The sequence below is a fragment of the Eumetopias jubatus genome, unplaced genomic scaffold, assembly GCF_037043125.1.
Source record: "Eumetopias jubatus isolate StellerSeaLion01/CBP00866 unplaced genomic scaffold, mEumJub1_p1.0 scaffold_1, whole genome shotgun sequence".
Lineage (NCBI taxonomy): Eukaryota > Metazoa > Chordata > Mammalia > Carnivora > Otariidae > Eumetopias > Eumetopias jubatus.
This window is the reverse complement of record NW_028274807.1, coordinates 4437813-4465338: the sequence shown is the minus strand read 5'-3', so window position 1 is coordinate 4465338 and position 27526 is coordinate 4437813. Positions and strand designations below refer to the sequence as shown.

Sequence of the window (27526 nt, the reverse complement as noted above, 5' to 3'; positions counted from 1 at the left end):
GGGGCAAGTCAATGGATGGATGGATGGGTAAATGGACAGGTGAACAGATGGATGGAGGGGCAAGTCGACGGATGGATGGATGGATGGATGGGGGATGCACTGGTGGGTGGATGGATGGATGGGGGATGCACTGGTGGGTGGATGGATGGATGGATGGATGGATGGATGGAGGGGCAAGTCAATGGATGGATGGATGGGTAAATGGACAGGTGAACAGATGGATGGAGGGGCAAGTCGACGGATGGATGGATGGATGGATGGGGGATGCACTGGTGGGTGGATGGATGGATGGGGGATGCACTGGTGGGTGGATGGATGGATGGGGGATGCACTGGTGGGTGGATGGATGGATGGATGGATGGATGGATGGAGGGGCAAGTCAATGGATGGATGGATGGGTAAATGGACAGGTGAACAGATGGATGGAGGGGCAAGTCGACGGATGGATGGATGGATGGATGGGGGATGCACTGGTGGGTGGATGGATGGATGGGGGATGCACTGGTGGGTGGATGGGTGGATGGATGGATGGATGGATGGATGGATGGATGGAGGGGCAAGTCAATGGATGGATGGATGGGTAAATGGACAGGTGAACAGATGGATGGAGGGGCGAGTCAACGGATGGATGGATGGATGGATGGGGGATGCACTGGTGGGTGGATGGATGGATGGATGGATGGGTGAATGGGCAGGTGAATGGATGGGTGGGTGGATGCATCGGTGGGTGCGTGGGTGGGTGGGTAGATGGAGAAATAGGTGCATGGGAAGGTGAACAGGTGGATGAGAAAGAAAAGAGAATGATCAGGCTAATGAGGTAAATGTAAATGAACAGGGGACTCTAGGTAACAGATACACCAGAGTTCTACGTGTTATAACTTTCCTGTAACTTGAAACTATTTCAAAATATAAGTTTAACAAATAAAAATAAGAACTGTAAACACTTAAAAAGACATCAAAACACTGGTGTGAGGAGCTTCCTCTACTAAGGTTAGAGCATGTCTTCGCTGGTTCACACATGGGGAAGGGCCTAGCTAAGGAGGCAGGAAGCCTGGGGCCACCCTCCCCCTTCCTTTGTCCCTTCCCATCACAGGTTAATTCAGTGCACACAGCGTAGTACCTTCTAGAAGGGCATCTCCAACCACATGACTGCCTCAAATCTCTGGTTTTCAGAAATCAGATTATTCACGCTCTTTTAGAAGAAGTAGTCTCGACGACACCAAAAAAGGAGAAGAGTGCATTTTATTGACATCAGACAGAACGATTTGTCTTCCACACATCCTATATACAACCGTAGCGCAACGTTGTGAAAGAGCGAGGCGTATTAAAACATAGCCAGTTCTAGGCAGAGTGGATATTTCCTGTCATAGAAAAGAAGTATCCTGTGCACAGATTCATATTAACATACACGGTACATTAACATCAATCTCTGTATTGTACACCAGGCCACGGGGCACGTCTGAGCACACGGCCGCGTCCCGCAGCGAACCTACTCAAAGAACAGCATTCAGGGGCTGCCAGGCGGGACACAGGAGCCAAGGAAGGAACGGGGCTAGAAACCAGTCTTTCATATCCAAGAGTGCGCCGCTGTGTCCTGGAGCCGCCCCTGGGAGTTACGCCCTAAAAGCCAAGGCTCCCACGCGGTGTAGGCGTTCGTCTGCGGCTCGGACAACCCGCGAGGCCCCAAGACGGTAGCACTCCGCCCAAACCACCACCTCACCAACTTCAGAGCTGGAAGAAAACCACCAAGCAAGGTGGCCCATCAGGCTGATAACACTGATGGCAGTCCGAAACCAAAATGGCGCTCTAGAGCTCAAAGAACACTTCAGGCGACCAGCAATGCACAAGAGCAAATTGCACCGTCAGGGTACGTGGGCGGCCACCCACGAGGACTGCCAAATTTGGACGTAAAAGAGCAGGTCGGATGACTGTTGGCTTGCTTTTAAAAACCGACCTTATTACTTTACACTCAATTCTTCACGGACCAGACAACCCAAGGACGTGAACGTTTTCAACAAGTTTAAAGCAACAGTTAATAGCATGTTCGTCTATTAAAGATATTCTACAAAACAAGAATTTCACTAAAACTTTCTGAAACAGGCTCTTTTGCCTGCCGCTGGGTGGGAAGATAAAAGACACAGCTCCTCCTGCACCTGCTTCCCCAGACTGCTGCGCTGCAGGCCATCACAGACGGCTCGGCTCAGGACAGCATGCACTCACTCCTAGTCACAGCTCGGGCACCCGGGGGCCCACGCGAGGAGCAAGGAGCCCAACGAAATGATTCCGACCCATCGTCCGTCTGACGGCGGGCGTGCCGATCGGTGAATGGGTCGAACGAGCGCGTTCTAACCAACTGCCTTCAGAGGGTGACACGCCCGAGCAGACGCCCCACGTGAACCCGGAGTCGGCAGCCACTTGCCTGTCGCCGGCCCGCTCGGTCAATGTCCCGCCAGGCCACAGACAAGACGAGCGGCGCCGACCGGCATGGCATCGTTCTGTCCCCACAGTGGAACACAGCAATGGGACAGGAAGCCCACGGGGGCCCCGGTCTCCGGCGCCAGCAGGCTAGGTCTTGCTTCGCCGGAGGAGTGTGGCAGCGGGGCCGTGGCCACCCTGGAACTTGAGGCTCTGCAGGTTGACCAGCGCCCCGTGTTTCAGCAGCGTCTCCACCGTCTTGGCATGCCTGCCCTGGGCGGCCAGGTGCAGCGCGCTGAGCCCCTGCTCGTCAGACAGGTTGAGCACATCGGCACTGACCAACTCCTCCACGACCTCCGAGTGCCCGCCAGCGGCGGCCAGGTGCAGCGCCGTCTGGCTGCGGGGCCCCCGGGCCAGCACGTCCGCCTTCTCCTCCACAAGCAGCTTGACGGTGGCCAGGTGCCCGTTCCGGGAGGCCAGGTGCAGGGCGGTGCAGCCCTCCGCCGTGACCGCCTCCTTGCTGGCGCCCCGATGCAGGAGCAACCTGGCGGTGCTCGTGTGGCCCGTCTCTGCAGCGACGTGCAGGGGCGTCTGCGACAGCAGGTTGCAGACGTTGACGTCGGAGCGCAGGTCGATGAGGATGCGGGCCACGCGGTAGTGCCCTCGCTGGGCGGCCAGGTGCAGCGGCGTCCTCCCGTCCAGCGTCTGCGCGTTCACGCTCACCCCGGGCTGCTTGGCCAGCAGCTTGACGATGGGCAGATGCCCCTGCCAGGCGGCGTAGTGCAGCGGCACCCAGGCATCCTTCCCCTGCAGACTCACGTCGACGCCTCGGCGCAGCAGGATGCGCACGATGCTCTCCTGGCCGTGCTGGCAGGCCACGTGCATGGGCGTGCGGCCCTCGCAGTCCACCTCGTGGATGGAGGCGTTCTTCTCCAACAGCAGCCGAGTGCTGCACTCGTCCCCGTTCTGGGCCGCGAAGTGCAGGGCCGTCCACTGGTCCTCGTCCGTGGCGTTGACGCTGATCTTCCGAGCCAGCAAGAGCTCCACGACACCCCGTACCCTCTTCTCCACGGCCACGTGGAGGGGCGTGGAGCCCTTCCTGTTGGTCAGGTTGGGGTTGGCGTTGTTGAGGAGAAGCCACTTGACACACTCCTCCTGCCCGGCCTCGACGGCCAGGTGCAGCAGGCTGGCGCCCCCGTCCAGCACCAGGTCGACGTCCTGGGGCTGCAGGATCTTCATCAGTCTGCTGGTGTCGCCGTTCATGATGGCATCCATGAGCTTCTTCTTCTGGATGTCTGTCGTGCCGAGATCTGTGGGGAGAGGGATGTGAGGCTCAGACCCCTGGCCGCTCCCAGGGCCTGGCTGGAGCCCCGATGTGGCCCACGCCTCCCCTGCGGCCTCCGGGTCGCCATGTGCCTGAAATCACTCAAGAGCCATCTGTGCCGTGTTATTAGGTTTCAGATGTAGCGGGGAGACCTCAGACAAAGGGAAAGTCATCCTACTGTCCTGTAGGGTCGTCATCAGATCAGGATGAAAACCTCAGCCGTGTGTGCTCAGAATCGGCCGTGACTGCTGACGGTCCTTCATCAAGAAGAGAAACGGGAAAGAGACGCACAGGCCACCGGCCGCTCCCCGCCCCACACTCCAAATGCGGCCTCTTGTCCTGGAGACACCATGAAGGTTTCCTAAAACAATCCTCAAAGGACTGAATTCTCCCGTTTCAGAAGGACCGTTACTCAGGATGGAAAGGTTAGTCCTACTACAGTGTCCGGGTTCCCGTCCGCGTGGAGAAAGAACCCCTCCCTCCGTGAAACTCCCTCCAGGGGACTGGCTTGGGGGTGGGGGGTACAGGATGGAATTCAAGAAAATACAGCCCGCCCAGCCCGCCCAGTCTGGATGAGTGTGTTCACACAGGCTTTGGAGCGGAGCCAGGAACTGATCCTCTGAGAGTGTCAGACCCAGAGAGAGTTCTACGACGTACTTCTCCCCCAGAGATGGGGAATCTCTTTCCTGTTCAGTCTCATCACCCAGTCAAGCTGTCCAGCTGGGCCTTGCCCAGCGAGCTGTCTTTGTAAGACATTTCCTCAACCCAGAATGCCCTCTTTTGCCCCAAATATTCCACTCTAAAAATCCCAGGAGGCTCACAGCATGCAGGAAAAGCCCTCCCTTCCAGGACGAATTCCCTGATCCACCGGGAAAAACAAACTTCCCCTCCTGCTGGGGTCCGCCCTCTTCCCACGGCCCTCGGGCACTCGGCCACCCCTATACCACCACTGCCCTGAGCGTGAACATCCCTATTTGCCTTGTGGGGCCGCAGCACCCTTAGGGGCAGGACAGGACCACATCTTACCCTCCCAGGGTGGGGGCGGAGGGAAGGAGGGAGGACTGGAAGGGAGCTGCAGTAAGCACCAGCCCCTGTGCCCAGGGACCAGCATTTGGGCCAGGGGCAGGGAAAACCCCCTTCTGAAGGAAAACCCATCAAAATTAACATAAAAATATAAGATTACCTGAGAAGGACCCCATCCCAACAGATGGTAGATGACAGGACCAATATGTTAAAACCTCTAGGGACAACTCACCCATTATAAAACATGGCTAAAATAAATGGGGAGCTCACAAATAAGAAAGTAAAGGGGTTTCAGAAAAAGGGGGTACAGGGCTGGCCTCTACAAGAGAGAGGTCTCGAGAGCGTGGGGTTCGATTCAACCTGCTGGAATCACTTGACAGAACCCAGGTTTTGCAAACCTGAGGTCAGACCCTACACCTGGAGTTGGCACAGGTTAAGACCTCCTGCACAGCCACGGGGGCATGGCCCGTTCCCCTTACTCTGAAGTGACACCCCACAGAGCCACTCAGCCAGCACGTCTCTCTGGACGTGTGCTCAGTGAGCTAGCTACGCGCTGACACGCCAGACCAATTAGTTCCCGGATACAGAAATGATCCAGAAATGGGTCCAGAAGCCGGGTGCCCGGTCCTGTTAGCTGCACACGGACTCCTACACACACTGCCTGCCCCTAGCCCCATCATTAAGCGTTGTCACTTCCCAGGATATGGGGTCCTCGCTTACCACCCGTTGAAGGCTCCCGCTCAAATGACAAGGACAGTGATCCTCTGGAGGAGAAGGCAGAGTCGACAGAAGACACCCCCGAGAGCCTCTTGCCGCTGCTGGTCGACGGCAGCCTGGATTCAGAGCAGCTGCGGCTGAGCTCCTCCGGGCCGTCGAGGGTCTGAGAGGTGCCGGAGTCCAGCTGGGACAGGAGCTCAGAGAGGCTGTAGTCGCTGTCGAAGGTCGGCGCGGATGCTCGCTTGAGAGGCGTGCACACGGGCTTCTGCAAACCAAGAGGGGGGGTGGTGTGGATGAGCCCCACCCAGGACACAGGCCGCGCAGGCGGAGGGCGAGGGGGCACTGGATCCCCGGGCAGCCACACGGGGTGCTCTGCCCATCGCGACATGCACGGCAGCAGGGAGCCCAAAGTCCACCAGGCGCAGACACACTGTGAGCAAAGATGGCCTGGACAGACACGGGAAGCCCGTCAAGCTGGGCGGGACACGACGGCGCTGGGAGCTTGTGAAGCCTGAGCACTGGGCCGTGTCCACCCTGGCAGGCCAGCACTGGTAAGGCAGGACACGGGACAGGGGCTGGGCATGGGGGCGGGTGCAAGGGGCGGGCCCAGCTACAGCAACAGGGCCAATCCAATCCACATGCGCCAACAGGGCCTTTTCGAGGGTGTCCCTCCCGGGCTTCCAGAAAGGCAGATTTCTGGTGAGGGATTAAGCCCGAGGGTGGCTGCCGACTCGCCCCAATTCAAGCCCACTTGTCCCCAGCCCTCCGTCTCCTTGGGAACTGCAGATCTGCTCTGACCTGGCGGCTCAGTGCAGAGTCACACCCTCGAGCTGGGTGCCTTTCTCTTCCTTATCAGTGGCCAGGTCGCCTCCCCCAGGCACCTTTGCTCCCCAACCTCACACACATGCCCCTTTATGTTCAGACAGTGGGCACGCCTTGAACGCTTACTTACTTTCCGGCCTTGCACGGACGGCCGGGGATACATCACCCAATATCAGATAACAAGTCAGGCTTCCCGTTACGAGTCTGCCGCGGCCTCGCCACCCCCGGGGCCTACTGAGCCCTAGCCTTTGGGGTTAGTCATCGTACCTCATGGAACTATGTGGCTCTCCTAGAGCAAACCATTTATGAGTGGCAGTTACAAAGTGGCCAGATTTCCAAGTCAGGGGAGCAGAGATAGCCAGACCAGCAGAGCCCAGACCCCGTCCCCCGACGGGGCCCACGAGGGCCATCGGCTCCCCTGGCTCAAAGAGCATCCGACCACTGGCCCTCCAAAGTCAAGTGTGGGCCCACACTGTCCATTCTGAACCACAGACCGGGGGTGGGGACAGGATGCAGTTGGGCGGGAAGGGCACCCAGGGTCGCCAGGCCGGCCATGCGACCTGCCCTCCTGCTCCTGCATTTGGGACCCCGGGGCTGGCTCCCGAGCACGAGGCCACCTGGCCTGGGACAGGGCTCCACGTGCCAGATGCCCCGAGCAGCCGGTCTGGGCTAGCAGGGGAGCCTGCAGAAAGGAGAGTGGCCCCCGAGAAATGACGGCCAAGAAGGTGGCCGTTACCGGGCTCTTGGGCTCCAGGGGCTGCTTTGTGTCCAGATCCTGCGCCGTCTCCTTCACATCACCGCCGGGCTTCTCACACAGGTCCTCGGTTTCACAAGTAATTTCTTTTGGGGAGACAACAAAACAGGGCACGTCACTCGGACGATGACCTCCACATTCGCTACGTAAACATGCGACCTCGGCAGGGACCCAAGAGGCAGCAGCTGGGGCGCCGCACCCCAGGGGGCTGGCCAGCACCGTGGCTTCCCAGGCCGCTGGCCCAGCGGACCTCACGAGCCACTCCGGGGCCTCCTGTTAGCCACCACTAGCAGGGTCTGCCAGACTCCAAGGAGGGCCCAGGGCGTTCCAGTTTCCCAAAGAAGCCCTCCCTGGGGAGCCGCCAGCACGTATGCCCACAATGGTGGGGTGGCCGGCTCCTGGCAGGTGAGGCCCCTATAGTCTCCCCAGTGTGTTTTCAATGTAACGACCAATCCTAACTTCATCAGAATCGCTTTCCTACCGCGAGGATACACCCATTCCAGGGGCACAAGGCCCCAAGAGAAATGCAAAGAAAGCCTCAGGGGAGTGGGCGCGTCAGTCCCCTAAAGACGCACCGCCGTATCTGAACTCGCAGCGCCAAGCACGGGCCGCTCTGGGCAGCAAGCTGCGACTGTCCCCCGCGTGTCAGCCGCCCCGCCCCAGCCCCAGGCGCTGGAGGGCCCCAGGCCAGCGGGCAGCCTGGCCGTGCACCTGGGTCTGCTCTCCCTCCCACTCCGGCCCATCTACTCTCTCCCGCGTCACCAGCACAGCAGTCAAGCGGCAGCTTCCAGGGAGCCCTCGGGCACTCACCCTGGAAGGTGGGCCTTTCGCGTGGGTCCCCGTGCCAGCACCGCTGCATGAGGCGCAGGAGGGTCCCGCAGGCTCGCGGCCGGGCTCTGCACACGGGCGGCAGCTCTGGGCGGTGGCCCTTGACCACTTTCACCATGATGTGCAGGATGTTCTTCTCATCTGCAAGGGAGAAGCACGCAAGTCAGAGCAGCTCCACGGGGCCGGAGGCCGTTTCACCAGGAGGAGGGGAGTGTGTCACCGACACCATCCCCACAATGTCACCTGGGAGACCACTCCATTTCCTTGGCAAAGCACAGAGCACTCTCTAATCCTTGATCTTCCAGGGCACATCTGTGTTCCCTTTTTCAGGTGTTAGAAACTCCCTATGATGTACCAAATGGAACCAGGGTGCTGTATCACAGGGCAGATCTTTCTGGGCATCCAACTCCAAGGAAAGCAGGGTTCAAAGAAGAAAACTGATGAGACATGTTCCAAAGTGGCCCGTGTGTGCCAAAGGGAGGCCACACTTATAAATCATGAAGTCAGGTGGTCCAGCCTCCAAGTGAACCCAAATCTCCCTGTGATGATACAGAACCCTTCCCAAACTCTGATTTCTACACCAAGGCGCAGGCCCCGGGGGGGTGGGGTGGGTGGCGGGTGGCGGGGGGCGGGCGGGGGGGCGGCGCTGTGCAGGGAGCTGGCCACAGCGACGCTGGCTAGGACGCCTGGCCTCCTCAAAGCGTGCTCAGGTCTGGGGTGCGTAAACGGGGGCCTTTTCCCCTGCAGTTCATAATGTGGGGCCCCACCTGTCCCCCTCTGCGACCTTCATGAGCATGATGGACTCATTACTATCATCATAACCTTGGTCACAGACCAAGGGGCCCAAGGTGACCTTCAGTGAGCCAGAATTTTTTCTCTGCACAATGTCCATCAGGTTGGACCCCAAGCTTCCTGTTCCCAGTGCCCCCCACCCACCCTGCAGTTCCCAGCACGCCCACAGCATGGGAGCTCTGCCGTGGCAGCAGACCCATGTCAGCAGGTGTGGACAGCTGGCCCCAAGGCCCCGCGGCCACCTGCCAGGATCCTACTCTGCCGCTCCATGCTGCCTTCCCGTTAAATCTTGTGCAATAGCTGTCTTAGGCAGCTACACGTTATTTCCATAACACACACTTCCAAAGCCTAGCAGGCCCTCTGAGTAAAATGAAAGTAAAGTAAACACCTGGAAGACTTTCTGTTGCCAAACAGATGGAAAAGGTTCAAGAAACACCTTTTGCTCCCGTACCTTGAACTCCCCTATGTCCCAAGCAATAAAACACTCAGGCCTTGGCTCTTGACGTTCGTGTCATGCGCCTGGCCTTGGGTGTCGTGTTGGTGGGTCAATCTCAGACCACGGCCTCCACAGAGGAGGAGGAGTCAGGGAGGCAGACAATAGGCACACACACATGGACTCTGCTCTGAATTTTCAGATCTTTCTGGTCAAACTGTAAAACAGCGTGAGTGACCCACGTATGCCCACAGAGGAAAACGATGAGGGTAAAAAGTCCTCGGTTTTTATAACACGTCAAGGTATTAGCACTTTGAGGACAGGCATCGGGACAGCGGTGGCCTGAAGGGGGACGAGACGTCGCAGCCCTCGAAGGGGGCCGCTGGGGACACATCGGTGCCAAATCCACCCAGCCATCCTGGAGACTGGTTGCCCAGCAGGGTGAATGTGCCTCATACCACTAAACCACACACTTAAAGGCGGATAAGATGGTACATTTTATATGTATTTTACCATATTTAAATTAAAAAAAAAAAGACTCAGCTGGAAATATCCACAGCTGGCAAATCCAGAGAGACAGAAAGCAGCTAGGCAGTCGTCAGGGGCTGGGGGGCGGCGGCGGGGGGGGGGGCGGGGAGGCGGGCGGACGGGAAGGGGCTGCTGCATGGGCCGGGGGTTTCCTTTCGGGGGTGGTGGGAATGTTCTGGGACTAGGCAGTGGGGGCGGCTATACACCAGCAAATGCACTTGATGCCCCGAATTAGACACTTCGAATGGATAAAAGGTTAAGTTTTATGTCACGTATATTACATCACACAGACACACAAAAGAATCACCTGGCATCTAAAAAAAGAAATGCACTGAACAGACCCCTTCAGACAGCAGCCTTTTCTTGTCCGTGAATTATGCTGCAAGACTGCTTGTCTCCGTACAGAGAGGCCTGCCGTGTGGGCCGTGGGGCTTTGTGAAGACGTGCTGGGCGGGACGGAGCAGCAACCCCACGCCCCCCCTCCCCCCAGGATGGTCCCGCCGGCTTCACGGCCCAGAGCAAGCCCCCTATCCCTGCAGGAAGGCGGACTGCAAGCACAGCTTAAACACAGACAGGACCACACACGGCACACCCTCCACTGCCCCAGGACAGACGGATGCACTGCCCCCAAAGACAAGGCCACTCACCTGCAAACGGTTTCTTCTGTGTGAGCACACCCCAGATCACAATGGCAAAGCTGGAAGGAAAATCGGCCAGGTCAGTATCTGTGAGCCAGAAGCTCACCCACACAGCAACAAGCTGGAAGGAAACCACTCCAGAGTCTTCAAAAGTGAGGGAGTGGGAGAGAGAGAGGACACCAAGATGTTTTTCATGGGCTTGGTAAACAGGCGCTCTTCCCACGGAGCAGGGTGGTAGCTCAGATACCACCCAACAGACACAACCCTGCCACGTGGCCTCGTGCCGGCTCAAACAGCACAGGGGCGGGGGGGCAAAAAGGAAAGGAATGCCGCTCGGCAGCTGGACCGTCGGCTCATGGGGAGAAGGGCCTGTGTCTGCTTCATTCCCCCCATCTTCCGGCAGCCACAGGGCGCAAGACGCTGACGCCAGCTCTGGGCGGTGCGAGGAGCTTGCTCACTGAGATGTCACACAAGGCTGGGCAGAGAGCGCGAGAGCCGGGCCGGCTGACCTTCCGGGGGCCCTTTCTTGGTTGGGAGAAATTATATATACACTTTCTCTCTCTCTCTCTCTCTCTCTCCATACATATAGTGTATAAAATTACTCTGAATGTACCCCCCCAAAAAAGCAGTCTAATACATTTTTAAAAAACAAAACAAAACCAGGAGCCCAGACACTGCACCAGCACCCGGCACTGAGCTGAGAGTGGCTATTGATAGAGATGCCAAAAATTCTCCATGGAAAAGTAACTGAAGGCTGCAAGTTCAAAAGTTGAAACTCTCAACTCCAAAACAAACACAGAACCTTATTCTCCCCAAACTCCACAAGCTGGGACTAGCGCCCCGCCCCCCCCCCCCCCCCCGCCCGCCGCCCCGCCGGTGCCACGGACAGCGGACGGACAGCTCAGAGCCCAGCACAGCGCACACACAAGGGTGACTGTCAAACCGGTCTGCCAGCACTCCGGGCGCGGGCGATGTCACAAAGGCGAAGCTTCATGCTCTGGGGCTCAGGGTCATAGTCACCACGCGTAAGCCAAGCGCGACAATGAGGGGTTTAGGTGCACCCTCCCTTCCTCCCTCTCTTCTCCTTCAACAGGTCTGGGTGAGTAAGACCTTTGCAATTGGGAAAAGGATGCCTCCAATGACGTGGGGATTATTCTCGAGTACCTAAATCCCACGGACGCTAGTTTGTGGACAGCCCCGGCAAGTCTGCGCTCCTCTGTCAAAGGTTAAGTGACATTAGGAGCATAAGCTGCTGGGCCAGAGGGGCCCGGCTTAGGCGTCCAAATCCACACACATGGAGACACGCAGAGCACTGAGAGCAGCAGACAAGCTATAAAAACCCCACTTTATGAAAACCCCGGAGCTTTCACAGTGCGGGAGCCACCGGTCTGGTTACATAACTGTCTCTAACTGGCACCAACCATGAGTGTTCCCCTAACCCGGCCGGCAGCACTTCACAGCGGACGGTGGTCTCGCACACCTGGCACAGCCTGGACCTACCAGCTAAAAACCCCGAACCCTTTCATTTGGACTGAACCTCGTATCTCACCACACCGAGCCGCCCCTAGGAAAGCCGGCACTCGGGGCATGAAGAATCAAGGTGCAGAGCCCCGGCTGGGCCCACACGCACACCTGTCACACACCTGTACACATCATGCTTGGTGTCGAAGAGCCGGCTCTTCTCCCGGATGCGCTCTGGAGGGAGGTAGGCGATGGTGCCGAACAGGCCGTCCATGCTGAGGTCATGGGAGTGGGACAGCCCGTTGCACTTGGCCAGCCCAAAATCGGAAATCTGCAACACAGCAATGAGACAGGGCTCAGCAAGCTTCACTGGGGCTGCACCGGGGGAGGCACTGAAGGCTGCCGTCTGGGGGCTTTATCAACCCCGCCCCTCTGCAGTGTGGCATGGCTCCGTCCCAGCGCTGCCGGGCAGGTGCGTTCAGGAACCCGCACTGGAGGGCCAGCCTTGTGCTCCTCTGGGGAAGACAGGAAGGCAGAGCCGGCTTCGGAAGAACCGAGTCCTGGCCGGGGGGGAGCTTGACGGGCAGGGGAAAGATTACGCTTTAAGGAAGGAATTCACTGGGAGACAGAACTCAAGAAGATTACAATCTTAACGCCTGCCACTGGGGACAGCCCGAATCGGCCTAAAGGAGAAAAGCCATCCTTCGAGTTTTCAGGTTTTCAGATGACACGTGACAAGTGAGGCTCACTGCTAAGGCCACCGGTTATGCCGCGGCCCCCGCTGGGGAGGCGGGCAGGTGGCAGCACGCTCTTTAAAGGGAAATATGCCTTCAGATGCCCCTTAAAGCAAACAAAACACACACCACGCAACCTCGAGGGGGCATGCCTCCACCTGGAACGGCGTGTCATCAACGGACACCTGCCGGCTCCTTCACCCAAACACAAGGCATCCACATAAAAGGTGTGGCGCACTTTCTCCTCCTTGTGTGGGGCCCACCCACCTGAAGGAGCCCCAGACCCCAGCTATGCAGGCCCCCCCACACCTCCGTCTCCTCCTCTCCTTTGGACCAAGGTGTCTGGAAAGCTCAGGAAGCTCGGGGGACCCCACAGTGAGGGGGGCGTCACCATCTCCCCACAGCTCCCCCCTCTTGTGTAAATCAGGACCCTTGGACGCCACCCGAAGCGCTGTGTGTGGGCTTAGGTCACACTCACTGGCACAAAGGGACTCGGGCCCCACATGGAAAACTGCCCCTTCAGAGTCTCTTCCAAGGCTTATGAATTATTGTGAAGCCTTCTAATGAACTCCAAGGCCCCTCCTGAAACACACGGACGGGGGGATAGGGAATGGGGCTGAGTCGGGCCTGACTTCTGGGCTCGCCGTGCCCTCGAGGGGAGCCCACAGCCTGGCGTCAGCACCGCTGAACACAGGGAGAATTTAGGCCCGGTCACCCAGTCCTGCGAGGGCTCCCTGACCACACCTGTGGGGAGTGGATGGGACAGAACGGGGGCAGGACAGGGCCCGGCTCTCCATGTGCAGCCAGGCCGGTCAGGCTGGCCTGGGACCACGCCAGGAGGGCTAGCCTGGCCGCTCCTGGGCCCCTGGCTGCTCGCTGCCGGCCGTGTGGGCCTTCAAGAAACTCCCCGCCCACCGCCTTGCCCGGCAGATCCACAAAGCGGCTCAGGGCCGACAGAGCCAGGCATGGCGCCTCTCCAAGTGGACAAGTGCCAATGTTTCAGTTCAAACTCTCAGCCGCTTCAACGTTTTAAGTTCATAAGTGGAGACCGACTGGGGTACAGGGGCCTCACCCCCGTGCCCCCCACCCGGCTCAAGGCCTTTTCAAATTGTTTGCAGGTACAGCCAGCCATCTCAAAACGCCCTTGGTGTAACAAAATAAGCATAAATTCCATGTAAAAGCTATGGCATCAAAATGCAAATCAGAAATCCGAATTCTCTGGTGGCCGCTGACCCTCAGTGCCCCATCCCCTCCCCACCGGGTTTCTCCTCTGGCCCTTTCCCGCCTGTTCTGCCCAGGGCCTGACTGTCTGCCCTGATCCTCACACTGGGGCCCAGGCCAACCCAGCGTCTATCGTGTATACAGCAAACGCCCCATAATTCGCTAACACACTCACATTCAGCGTCCGCCTCAGTACTGCTCAGTGCTCACGGGTGCCCCCAGGACATGGGCCCTTCACCTTCCGGGCCCAGCTGGACGAGACCAAGGAAGGGCCTGGTCAGGGCTGTGCTGGCTTAGAGAGAAAGGCCTGTCGGACCACAGGAGAACAGGACCCTCAGGGTCCCTCTGGATGTGGTCTGGTCTGGGCAAACTGGACCTGAAGGAGCCTGAGATTTTATTTTAAACTAAACCATTTCAGGGGGCGCCTGGCTGGCTGAGTGGGTGCAGCATGTGACTCTTGATCTCGGTCATGAGTTCAAGCCCTACGTTGGGTGTGGAGCCTATTTAAAAAAAAAAAAAATACAACAATAAACTAAGCTATTTCGTTTTCAACTTGAAATGGGCTTGCTCCCTTGGTATTTCATTTAGTTAATACTAACATCAAGTATTAATTTAATATTAAGTCTCTTTAATGCCCTTTGCAAAGTAGGTGGTTGCTTGAGCTCCAATCATCCTTACTGGGTTCAGAAAGGCAGTCTTGAGGGGCCCAAAGGGGACGGCGGAGGCTGACAACTTATGATCTCATTTCAAGATTCCGGATTCAAGTCTTACCGCTCCAGATAATCGCAGACTGCAAACTGCCCCGAAATCCGGGGGCCGATTGATCAATACGGAGCTTCCAGGCAACGTGGCAGCTCGAACACTGCCCTCCGCGCCGTATTTCTCAGAGTCAGGAAATGTGTGCTGGAAACATGTCATCTGTGTGTTGGGGGCTGAGCGGTGGTCACAGAAGAGCAGGCCCCCCTCCCCGGAGGCCTTTCAGGGTGCTGGGGAAGCTCCAGGGTCACTGCGCTTCCCACCAGCGGAGATGGGGCCCTGGCTTCCACCTGCTCCCGCCTGGCTTCTGCCCCACTTGTCGCCCCAGGCTCCTTGGGACCCACTGGCACTGGGCTCTTCCAGAAACTTCACCCGTTTACTAAAACAGCCATCAGCGCCAGGCTGCCAAGCCAGCGTGCACACGAGGAGAGGGAGAAAAAAGTGTTCAAATGGAGGAAGCTCAGAGCCAAAGCAGGATGACCTACCAGGAAAGCAAGCCCCCAGCGCGTCGCGCAGGGAACAGCAAGTATCAGGTGCCTACTGTGGACCCGGCACTGGAGACGCTCCCTGGACGAAGGTCAGCATCCCCGGGGAACAAAAAATGACCATCTGGCCACCAACACCAGTGGCACCAACAGCACCGCCCTCAGTAAGCACATCTGCGGGCCAGGCACTGAGCTGTCAGCACCCGCTCCCCTAATCTAACTTAGCCTCCTGCTTTCCCTCCCACTAAGGAGCCTAGAATTTTCCATGACCTTTCTGCCTGTGCCCCCACCTCCCGCCAGCAGCAAAGCCTGATCCTCTCTGAAGACCCAGCACCCCCGCCCCATGGCACCTGGACCCCCAGCTGGAGTTCTGTGAATAACTCCTCCCCCCACCCCGCAGGTAGCCTGTGGGGCACCTGCGGCCCCATACCCATTCCACCCTCATGTGACACCCCTGTGCCGCACGCTGGGTCTGTGCGCATCGCCCACACGGCATAGAACCCTGTCACCACAGACGGATGACCGACAGCTGGGCAGCCCTGGCCTCTGGTGTAACCCCCTGAGCCGCAGCTTAGCAGGAAGCAGGCCACCACCCAGGGCACCTTGTCGGGGGCGGGACCTCTGGCACACCACACGGTCTGCCACCGCTCCTTAGTCTTGTGTGTATTCAAGCCCGAGCTCAAAAGCTGCATGCCTCGCTGGGTGCCCAGAGGACCGCACACTCCTTGAAATAACCCTGTAATGTCAGTGGGGGCAGAAGGTCCACACGGGAAGCCAGCACGCCAGCCAGAGGGAAAAAGGGCTCCAGCAAAGCCTGGGAACCCCCGTGGCACCCGTTCACACCAGACCATTTGTTAGCAGGAGAGCATTTCCATCTGCCCGCTACAATCTGATTTCTGGGCGACATCCACTCAAGGGAAAGTTCGCAGTGGAAAGTGGTCTCCCCGTCGGCCTCAGGTTGGCCAGGCCTGCGCCAAAGTTGGGGCCCGGGGAGCTGCCGGCAGGTGCATGCCACCTGGCCCCACCCCGCCTTCCAGACAGAGCCCAGGGGCAGGGCCAGACTGAACTCCGGTCCCTCCTGGCCCTCGGGCCAGCAAAGGAGTCGGGACCCTCCAAGTGCCGTGTGACCAGCCAGGAAGAGCTGAGCGTCTGAACAGGTGAGTCCCTTCCCTGAACGGTTCCCACAGGGAAGAGGAAGGGATTCAGGCCACTGCTCTGGGATCCTTCTCATTCACTCTCGGACCAGGTGCAGGGAAAGCGCGGCGGCAAGTGCATCCCATAGGCCAGCACACGGCCCCGGGCCTCCCAAGCAGGCGTGTGTCACCACAGGGAGAAAACCCATGACATGTGTCCCGCCCTGCTGTCTACCACAGGACCCGGGACACAAAGGCACTCCAGAGGAGAGGCATATTCAAAGAAATACGAACCCGACAACCTTATTAACTGTGATTCCAGGTGGCTGGTACCTGATTTTTAGCTCTATTATCCCTCATGCTTTTCTGTGGTTTATAAACCCTATCCCAAAACAAGAACAAAACCAGACCTCAGAGACCTCACGTGATGTGGACAGAATGAGCCCCCTACGGAGCCTCTTTCCGTGGAGCCTCCATTTTGGAGCACTCGCATCTCCCACCACCACCATCCCTGAGACCACCGAAGGGGATGCAGCCGTCACCACAGAGCCCGCGGTCCCACGGAGACAGTCCACCCACGGTCTGACTCCTAACCGGATTTCAAGAGACATCCAGTAAGACCCGAACCTGCAATCCCGTAAGCTCTTTTTTCCAGAGTGCACAGAATTTAGACTCCTGCTCCAGGATCTAGTGGGTGCGTAAGGGTCCATTTCCCAGCCACGCATTCTGTGGGGCTTAGGATGACCACGACAAGACTGGGAGTTGCTGGAGTCCTTACACTGACGGAGGCCTTTGCTTCGAGTGCCTTCCCCCAAGCACCATGCCGTCTCCACCCTGTACCACCCCGGCTGCCTGGGCCCCGCACACGGTGCCGGGCGAGTCCTACCTTGACGTGGTAGTGGGCGTCCAGCAAGATGTTTGCGGGCTTGAGGTCCAAGTGGAGGAGAGGCGGGGCCATGCAGTGCAGGAAGTTCATGCCCACGGCCGTCTCGTGGATGATGCGGAAGCGCAGATCCCACGGCAGTGGCTCGGAGGCCAGCAGCTTCTCCAGCGAGCCCGTCTCCATGTACTCCATGACCAGGCCCACGGGCTCCTGGCATATGCCGTACACAGGCAGGATGTAGCGGAACTTGGCCATCTCCATCTTCTTGGCTTCTTCCAGAAGCTCCCCTCGCTCCCTGAAAAAGTTTTGGAAGACGTGAGATGTGCGTGGTCCTCGCCCAGGCACTGACACATAGCACCACGGCGCAGAGGCCACCAGCTCCACAGGTGGAGAAAATGACCCACACACACGTTGCATGATCCCATTCGGGGCCTCCCAAGGTCAACGGTCCTATGGCTATCCAGACGCTTCTGTGCTCTGTGGGTGATTGTGCATGAAGAAGAGGAAATGCTAATTTCATCTGAAAACCCAGGAGAGCACTGAGCCACTGCACGCTGGGGTCACCGAGTGAGGCGGCTGATGCTGGCAATCCCTTCTCCTGGGACGAAGGAAGGGAAGTTCCCGTGAGACAAAGCATCGTCCGAAGACCCCTAGTCACCTCCTTTGTGAAGCCAACACTCCATCTGGCCCAGGTGTCCCTGAATCCAGCCCCACACTTATGTCAGTGGCATGCATGTCAGCCCGGGAAGCCACCTTTTTCTAAAACCGTTGTTTTAGTTGCAGTAAAATATACGTAACAGGGTTTTTATTTTAACCATGCGTAAGTGTACAATTCGAAGGCATCACGTACACTCACAGGGCTGTGCAACCATCCCACGCTCTACGCCCACACCTTGTTCATCGGCCCAACAAGAGCTCTGGGTCCATTCAGCAGGAGGCCCGGCCTCCCGGCCCCGCTCGCCCCGGGCTACCTCCTGCCTGTACGAACTTGTCTACGCATCTCACAGAAGCGCAGTACACGGTGTCTCGCCTTCTCTCACTCAGCATCTCAGCATGATGTGTTCATGGTTCAGCCGTGTTATAGCGTGTGTCCAAACCTCATTCCTTCTCGCGGCTGAGTAATATTCCATTGTAGGACCACGTCACACTTTATGTACCCAGTCATCAGACGAATGAAGCTGTACGTCTGGACACGCTGGTGTACAAATACCTGTTCGCGTCCCCGTTTTCAACCCTTTGGACAGGATGGCTGGGTCATGGGGCAGTTCTATGTCCAACCTTTTCAGAGACCCCCAAGCACTGTGCACAGCCTGCCCTCAGTTCTGATGGGAAGACAGTCCCGCCCATTCACGCCACATGGCTGTGCCTGTTTTCCCGCTCGAGGCGGAGACCAGCGGATGTGGCACGGAGTCGATGGGCTGCAAAACTCCAAACGTTTGCTCCCGAGCCCTCCACAGAGTGTGCCAGCCCCCAGTCTAAGGTCTGGGGACCCCCAGTCTGGTGCGGCCGGGGCCTCACAGGCTGGAGTCCCTGTATCCTGGTCTGTGTTAGTGTTATGGGGCAAAAGTCCCAGAGTGCATGCAGGAAAAAGGGCTGAATCACAGGACGACGGGGCTTGATCATGTGCCATCTAGATCAGTGGTTGTCAGAACGGGACAAGGTCGAACGCATCCAGAAAGCTGGCTGAGATGAAGACGCCCAGGCCCTGCTCCCACATGGGCACCGGGTGCTGCAGGAGGATCTCAGGCCCTCGGCCCACACATCCAACCGCTGCGGTCGGGGGTCTCACGTGAGCATCTGCCAAGAAGCTGTACACGGGTGCCTTGGGGAGAGGATCCCTGAGTGTCGATCAGCGACGCTCACGTACGGGCAGCTTTGCCCCCAGGGACTGAGCAAGGTCTGGGCCGCTGTGGGCGTCACCGCTCAGGGCTGCCGCTGGTATCCAGTGGGTAGAGGCCAGAGATGCTGCTCGATATCCCACAATGCATAAGAGAGCTCCCAAGGCAAAGAATTATCCAGCCCTAATGAGAACAGTGCCAAGTCTGGGAACCCCCAGGACAGACCAAGCTAAGTCCATCTCGGCCAGATTTAAAATAAACCACTATAGTCTGGAATTGGCCACGTAAGTACTCCCAGCACTTATTTTAACTTTACTCTGTTTCTATGGTCAACTAATATTTAATAAGGGAGCCACGAACACCCAATAAGGACAAGATAATCTTGACACAGGGTGCTCAGAAAACTGGAAAAACACATGCAGAATGATGATGTTGTACCCCTATTTCACACCACTCACAAAAATTAACTCAACATGGATCAAAATCCTAAAAATAAGATCTGCCACAATACAATTAGGAGAAAACATTGGAAGAAGCTCATTAATATCCGTCCTGGCAATGATCTTTTGGACGTGATACCAAAACACAAACACAATGGGAGAAAAATTTTGCAAACCACATATATGGATAAGAGATTAATATCTGAAATAGGTAACAAATAAACACAACTTAATTAAAGACAAAAATCTGATTTAAAAATGGGCAGAGGAACGAAACAGACGTTTGCCCAAAGAGGACATCATAATGACCAACAGGCCCATGAAAAGATACTGAATATCGCTAACCATCAGGGAAATGCAACTTAAAACCACAATGAGCTATCACCTCCCACCAGCCAGAACCAGTAGCATCAAGAACACAAGTGAAACAGGTGCTGGTGAGGATGTGGAGGAAAGGGAGGTCCTTAAACACTCTTGGTGGGAATGTAAATGGATTCAACCACTGTGGAAAACAAAATGAATGTGCCTCAAAACAGTTCAGGTAGAACTGTCACACAGTGCAGTGCTTCTGCGTCTGGGAAGATGCCCAAAGGCGATGAAAACAAGACTTCCACAGAGATCTGCACGCCCACGTTTATCACAGCATTATTCACAAGAGCCAACATATGGAAACAACCCAAAGGCCCATCAAAAAAAGGTGTGGTTCACACACAATGGACAATTACTCAGCCATGAGAAAGAAGGATATCCTGGCATTTGCAACAACAGAGATGGACCTCGAGCACCTTACGTTCAGTGAAGTAAGCCAGATGGAGAAAGTACTGTATCATCACTTATAGGTGGAATCTAAAAAAGAATAAAATGGGGGTGACCAGGGGAAAGAGGGTGGGGGCATAAGACTGACGGCGTTTAAGGGTACAAACTTGTCACGAGTGTGAAAATAGCCACATACAGTTGAATAAACATAGTTTATTCCACACAGTAAGTATGTAATACGACAAATGTTGTTCCAAGGGCAGCCATATTGCATTATAGAAAGGTATCAACGTTACACAGGATTCACCTTAAATTTACACAGTGTCACATTTATCCAATAAAAAAAAAGTTAATCTGTTTTTCCTGGAGAGTGGGTCCCAGGTGTGTGCTGGGGAACATGCTTTCTAATAAACCCCTAAAGGAAAGGTCCAGAACCACACGCCAGACACACCCTACTGCAGTTGGGGACCGAGCAGGTCCAGCATCTGCACATTGCCATGCATGCAGCAGGCTGGGGTGGCCTCAGAGACTCCCCCAAAATGCAGGCTCTGGCACAAGCAGCCCAGAACCCGCCGCAGGGGCTCTTCCAGAGCCTGGATGCACCTGCTCCTGCCCACCCTCCCCACAGCTGCACCTGCTCTCATGTGCTAGCCTGAGGGAGAGCCCAACACTATACCAACCAAATGAGCCCATTTCTGGCTGACCTCCTCTCTGACACCACGTGCTGCCAGGCATCCCATACACCTAGAAAACATTTCCCAGGGAGGAGTGCCGGCTGGCAAGGAGGCACCCTGGGTTACCCTGTTCGTCAAAGACAGTAGCACCCAAGCTCTGCCTGAGAGAGAGAGAACGGGGCAGACACGGGGCCTGTTTTGAAGGAGAATCAATGAGACTGGATGATTGATGGGTATGGAGAAGAGAGTTAGCAAGGATGCCCTGGATCTCTCCTGGGAGTCAGTGGGTGGCTCCTCATCTATGCTAGGGGGAGCACCCTAGAGAAGGTGGAGAATTTGGTTTTGAACACACTCAAGGAGCAAAGAATTCCAGTGGCCTTAGGAACCAGCGAAACACGTATCAGGAATGAAGATGCCATTACTATAAAACAAAACTGAGTTTAGCATGGCTTGCTTTCTTAGCGCTCTGGTTAAATGGCCAATTAGTGGAAAGCCAAATGCCCACAAAAGTGCAATGCTGCCTGTGGGGGGTCCCTGCGCGGGGCTGCAGAGCCGCTCCCTCCCTCCAGTGGAAACTCTGAAGTCACAGGTTCTGGCGCGTGGGGGGGGGGGGGCCAGCAAGTCAGCCAGCCCCGCCCACACAGAGGCGGACCCTAGCCCCGTGCCCTGGCTCTGCAGGCATCTAAGTGAGGGAGCGGCTGGGTGCCAGCATCAAGCACCGTGAAATCGCTGGTCATTGAAAGAGAGAGAAATGATACCCCTGGGCCCTAGTTATCTACACTAAACCAGGACAACTACCCCTCCTAACACTCACTACTTCCACTAACTACCACTTCTAACAGCACCCACCCCAAGCTGCCAAGTGGACGTAATAACCAGCAGCCACTTCTGTTTCCTAGCTGGTTAAGAATCAGTGTTAGAACTTGTCTGTTCCTATTCCTTTTATTTTCTTTTAGAGTGGCTGGCTTGCCGCCCTCCCCTCCCGGTGTGTGTCTATGGGGCACCGCAACCCTGTAGCATGGGCCTGTGTCCTGCCCTCCACCACCACCACCACCACCACCCTGCCCCGGGGATGTACAGAGACCCACCTGCAGCAGGAAAGTGGTGCGAGGCTCCCCTCCTGGCCCACAGGTTGGGGGAGCTGATGGCTCGGGTGTTACCGGCTGGACAGTGACGAGGGAGGGTCATCTTCCCGAGTGAGACACCAGAGATGAGCCCTCCACCCAAGCCTGAGTGATAACCAGTAGGGATTCTGAGAACAAAGTCAATTACATCAAGGTGGAATTTCTCATTAACTGGAAGCTCTGAGCTGCTCTGCAAATAAAGTGTTTTCTTCCATTTGCCCAAAGGGCGTAATACCTAAAAAACCAGGGTGACTTCTGATTGTTGAGCTCATTAGTGACTTAACAGCCAGCTGGCAGCACATCACTCACCCCTGCTTCCCCACCAGCTGAGTTCAGCAGGTGCGCGGCTCCCCCCCCCCCGCCCCCCGCCATCCCCAGGCCCTTTCTACCCAACAGAGACCCCACCCCATGTACCTTAGTTCAAAAACTCAGAAAGGGCCCCCAGTGCTGGTCTGCTCCCAAATGCCGATCACAGCTTGAGTGTTCTAAGAGCCCCATGCCCTCTCCGGAAGAATGCCAGGCAGGCTTTGCGCAACTGACCACACATGTAAGGACGTTTCATCCAGGAAAACCAGCTAGCCTGGAAAATGGTCTTCGGACGACTCCATCAGAATGCCTTCAAGCAGAGAGGACCCTACCCATCACCACACCTCCCTGGGAAGAAGGAAGGGGGTTGCAGGACAAACCTCCTCAGGGAGGTTCAAACCTCTGTGGTTCAAGCCACAGAGAGGAGACGCCTCACACAGGTCTGGGGAGTGGGGTTGACCAGGGCCCCCTAAGCGCTAGCGTTGGTTTGGTTCAGAAGGGCTGGCACGAAAATTTTGCGACCTGTTCATTATCTAGTAAGCACCCAGCCCAAATCCAAATGACCCCAACCTCTCAGCTTTTCTTTAATTGCTCCAGGGACCCCACCCCCCACCTACGCCCCAGCAGGAGCCATGGGCTTAGGGGAGCTACCCCCCAGCCCAGGCGGACAACCTGGGCGGCATCTGCAATTCAATGAGCTTGGAATGAGCCCTCTCAGGGAGCCACCAGACAGGACTTGAGAGTGCTCCTCGCACAGAAAGAAACAACCAATTGTTTTGTTGTCAACAGCAATTATTTAGTGTAAATATACTTTCCCTCCAAGCTGTGTTTCTGGTTTAGGTAGACAACAGAGAAGAAACTACAGATCCAGAGCTCCTGGAGGCCCCCAGTGCAGGGAACTCCAGCCTCCACCTACGTACGCCACGGCTCACGGGTCGCGGTCTGCACCATCAAATCCCTTTCTTCGCTGTTAGGAGTCAGGCTTGAGGCCACCCGAATCCACTGACATCAGTCTTAGTTAAAGCACCCTAAAAACTGTGATGCGCGGACAGAGTATCTAAAATCAGGCACAATTCGGCAGGACGGGCGTCACATTTCTCTCCTGGGATTGTTTCAAAAGGGGCTCCTTTTCTTCAGCATTTGGGGAAGGCTTTTTAAATTCTGTTTCCCAGGAGGAATGGACAAAGCACCTCCCCCCCCACCCCAGGACCTCCTCTCTTGGTCCCAGATGGAATATCTCTGAGCATTAACAGGACCAAGGTGGGGTTCAATTTGTCCAATATTCTTTTTCAATAGCACTTACGTTAATTCAATTTGTTGCTCACTTAGGGCTGGCCAAAGGGTATTCTCTCCCTCCCAGGGAGAGCATCGTGGCAGGGTATGAAAATAGCAGAAATATCATTAGACAGACCATCTCTTAAAGATACTTTCTAAGAAGCCACGGGCTCGCCTCGCGCTCAGTCAGAAATTCCAAAGACAGGCCGATGGTGAGGGACACCAAGGCTTCCCTCTCAGGAGGCATTTGCCGTGGAAAAGCGGAAAGAATGGGATGAAATGGCGGTGGTGAGGAGCAGTACACTGCAGGAGGAGAGAAGGGGTCGGGTGTGGTGAAAGGGGGCCGGGAACAAAGAGCTCCTGAGAGGGGGGACCCGGGAACCAGCTTTGGGAAAGGCAGCTGGGAAAATGGGTGGTTTAATCATGGGTTAGCTGGTGCCTCTGGGCTAGGCCTTCTCACCTCGCACCCACCCAAGAATGCTCCCAGGGAGCCTCTGAGGGTTCCCACACTGCTATTTTTAAAACTGACAAGAAACGGGCTTGTCAGATTGTCAGCTCTGTAGCTGCAAACCTGGGGTTTGCTCGGGCTCGTCCGGACTAGCCAGTGCCGATGGCGTAGCTGACGGGGCCAGGCGCTCTGTTATTCAGGGCTTTGTCTTAGCCCAAGGGAGGGGCGGGGGCTGGAGGAATGGGGCCTTTGGGGTCACTGTGCTTGCCGAAATGGTAACATGCCCATCCCTAGACTCCACCCTGGCCCTCATGACCCTCTCATCAGGGTTCGCCAGGGAGGTCACATGTCTCCCCAAAGCCACCAGACATGCCCATAGGGAGTGGGAAACACAGATGGATAGGGTACCACGTGTGAAATCCCTGAAGATCCCCTTGGACGCTCCTTTGGCAGGTGCTTCCCTGGCCCCTGCCCCCGGGGACCCTCGAGGGTGCAGTCCCTGAGCTCCCCTGCACATGCTCACAGGCCTGAGGCGGCCTGCCGCTCCGAGGGGCCTGGGGCGGGTCCTGGGGATCTGGCCAAAGAGGGGGCATAAAGGCTGGGGCCAGGGCCGCGGCAGGGGTGGGGGCTGCTCCCAGAACCCCACGAAAATCCTATTCCCCACTTCAGGGAACATCTTGCAAATAGCGGGGTGGGGACGGGAGGCAGCTCGTCAAAAGAGCACCGAGGTCGACCTGCCAAAATTTGGCAGGACAGGTAGCAAAACCACCATTTCGAGGTCTAGACGGAACTCTGCAGGCCTGCAGTGCAACCAGAGGTGCCAACACATTCCTACCAGAACCTCGAGCTGAATACATCAGTCATTAACCGACGGGAGCTGGCATCACCAAGAGCAGAGCAATCAGCCACTGCTGCAAATGCAGAACTCCAGCCTGCCCTACCGGGCCCGCAAAGTGCAAGAGGTGAATCTCTTCCTGTTGGGCGATGCTGACCTCGGCCTGGCCGCCCAGGACATGCCACCACCTGCCTGGTTTGGGCAGGGCAGGAAAGGCTTCCAGTTAAAGGACAAAACACTTTTCACCCAGGCTATGCAATATCCTCAGTGATCCGCCTCCGAGTGGAGAAACCCTACCTCTATCTGGGCCACCCAAGAAACAAGGGCCTGGTGGCTGGAAATCACAGAGTCTGCGGATGCAGGCCGATGCGACAGCCCAGGGACGAGCTTGCCTACTTTGTTTGCTCTTCCAACACAAGAAAGTGGTGTGAAAAACGTTGCTGATGAATAAAGTTCACTTTGACCAGAAGACTCCATCCCACACACGTCCCCAAGAGCCCAAAGAGGCCGCTAGGGCCAGGGTCTTGCCTTTCGGGATCTAACCACTAGCTGGTATTCAAAGCGGTTTGGATTTTATCAAAATAACCACAGCGCCCCTTCCGGCCAGAGAAGTTCCCAGGATCTGCAGCAGCTTGGTGGGGGGGGGGGGGGCTTGCACAGCACCTCACCTTTGTTGGTGCTATTTTTATGACACTTGTCCCCACTCTACTGAGCTTTCCACGAAACGCTGGGTTTGAGGCTTACGGCAAGGAGCCTCCAAGAGCCGTACTGTGTCATCTCTCAGTCCGGGATGAAAATACGAGGCTGCAAGCACACGGGGCCGCTTTGCTACTGCATGCCGCAGAAGCACAGCAACCCTTCCATCCTAGGCCTGGGGACTCAGACACCCCTGAGAAGGGCATCGCCACCATCCCACCGGTTTGGAGGCACCAACACTCCGTTAAGCCAAGGATTAAAAACCAGGTGTTTGAGACAGCAGAGGCTATGTGGGGTTTAAAAGGAGATGCTTTCTTTAGTCTGTGTGTCCGGGACTGACTCTGTAAGGGAGATCTCCACACAGAATACAACACAACTTCCATGTAGAATGCAAACTTTCACCAAATGATCATTTAAATGTGCTCAACCGAAGCTTACCTATAAACTCCTCAAACGCAAATGTAAAAGGTGGAATCAAAAAAAAAAAGAGCTGCTCCTCGACGCCCCCCTCTCCCACCTCCACCCCCAAAATGATGCGCCGATCACAATCCAGCGACTGAGTTTAACTGGGGTGGCTTTGCGTCCTTTCCAATCGTCATTAACTTGAGCACCCCTGTTAGGCCGGGACAGGCAGGTTCTGTGTTGGCTTTTGGACTGGAGCTGAGTGGGGGGGGGGGGGTGGCGGTGCAGGAGGGAGGGCGCTCTGGCTTGACCACAAAGCAGGTCAATGTAAAGACCCCTCCCCAGAGGCTGTGTGTCGAAATAAAGTCAGCTAAAACTAGAGTGTGTGGCGAGGAGGCGCTGGGCGGAACACGACCCCCTGGGCCGCCCGCCGGACCCCAGGGCCAAGCCCGAGCCCCATAGCGCCGAGGAAGCCGAAGCCTGGCCAAGCTAAACCAATACTTCCGACCGAAATAATTACCGTCTTACACCAATTTGTGCTCCAACGTAAATTACTAAGTAAGTCGAACGGAGTCTAACTAACTCACAAAGCCCAGATCCCCACACGGCAATTTTTCTAAGCCGGGCGCAGACCGCAGCGCCCAGGCGGGTCCCCGGCGGGCCGGACGCGCCTCCGAGGGGCGCGGGCCCAAAGCCCAGAAAATCCGAGGCTTCACGCGAAGCCAGGTAACACCACTGGGCGCCTCGCAACGTTTCCACCAAACGCGGCCCCTCGAAGTCCCCTGGAGGAGCCGCAGCCGGGGACCCGGCGTGCGCAATGAGACCGGTGGTAGCTCGCCACCCTGGCCTCCGCGTCCCTCGGGCCCGGCAAGCGGCGCGGACACCGCCGGGAGCTCACAGCCTCTCCGGGCGCTTGGTTTTCCCTCCGAGTGCTCCGGAGGCGACGCAGGTGGAGAGGAGAACCCCCGGAATCCAGGCACCTGGGTCCCGGCCGCGTCGCCCGCCCCAGCGCCCCCGCCCGGGCGGCTGACCTGTCGTCGACGTGCAGGCTGGGCGAGCACTTGATGGCGAGCCACGTCTTCCAGTGGACATGGCGCACCTTGTACACCTGCCCGAAGCCGCCCGAGCCGACCTTCTCCCAGCCCGCGAACTCGCCCGCGTCGAAGGTGCGCAGCAGACCCAGGGCCCACGGGCTCCCGCTCTCGCCCTCCATCGCGCGCGTCTCGCCGCCACCCCGCGCCGCCGCGGCCGCCCAGGTGCCCAGGTGTGCGCCCCGCCCGCTGACGTCACTTCCGCCGCCCGCCGGCCCCGCCTCCCCCCGGGCGCCGGGGCCCCGCAGACCCACCGAGGGACGTGTAGGGTCACTGCGTCCTCCGCCGGGCGCGCCAAGCGGGAGAAGAGCCGGGCGCGCGCGGCCGCTGGCCTGAGTGGGTGGGTGCGTGTGTTAGAGCAGAGTCGATCTGATTTTCTGCGAGGTTGTAGGAAATAAGCGCCTCTGCAAAGTTTTCCCGGTGCTATCACTTGGCAGAACTTTGCCAAAAAAGGGAAAAAAAAGTATCCAGCAACCAGGAGATTCTTTCATACAAACCACGGAGCTTATTCAGATTTCCCCGATTTTACTTGTCCTCGTTAGCGTGCCTTAAGTTCTGTACAATGTTATCCACCTGTGTAAGTTCGTGTATCTACCGCCGCTTGTCAAGATCTAGAGCAAACCATCAGGAAAGGACCCCCCCTGCGCCCCTTTTTAGAACTGAACCCCCAAACCCTGGCCATCACGAGTCTTAC

General features: G+C 57.0%; 1 protein-coding gene across 1 annotated transcript; it reads right to left on the bottom strand.

Moving 5' to 3' along the window:
- Positions 1-1241: 1241 nt before the first annotated feature.
- Positions 1242-26954, bottom strand: RIPK4 (receptor interacting serine/threonine kinase 4). The gene is made up of 8 exons (XM_028126515.2): positions 26773-26954; positions 16951-17242; positions 11918-12066; positions 10284-10333; positions 7866-8024; positions 7038-7141; positions 5483-5744; positions 1242-3725 (listed from the first exon to the last, which is right to left on the bottom strand). The coding sequence occupies exons 1-8, from the start codon at positions 26952-26954 to the stop codon at positions 2566-2568; spliced, it is 2358 nt and encodes a 785-aa protein (XP_027982316.1). The 3' UTR covers positions 1242-2565.
- Between the last annotated feature and the right edge of the window lie 572 nt (positions 26955-27526).

Bases quoted from the DNA above. Each gene is read 5' to 3' on its own strand.
- RIPK4 (XM_028126515.2), bottom strand. From the start codon at position 26,954: ATGGAGGGCGAGAGCGGGAGCCCGTGGGCCCTGGGTCTGCTGCGCACC. The intron at 12,067-16,950 runs GTAGGACTCGCC...GCTGTGTTGCAG, and splicing joins ACGCCCACTACCACGTCAAG to ATTTCCGATTTTGGGCTGGC. The intron at 10,334-11,917 runs GTGTGTGACAGG...TTTTCCTTCCAG, and splicing joins ACCAAGCATGATGTGTACAG to CTTTGCCATTGTGATCTGGG.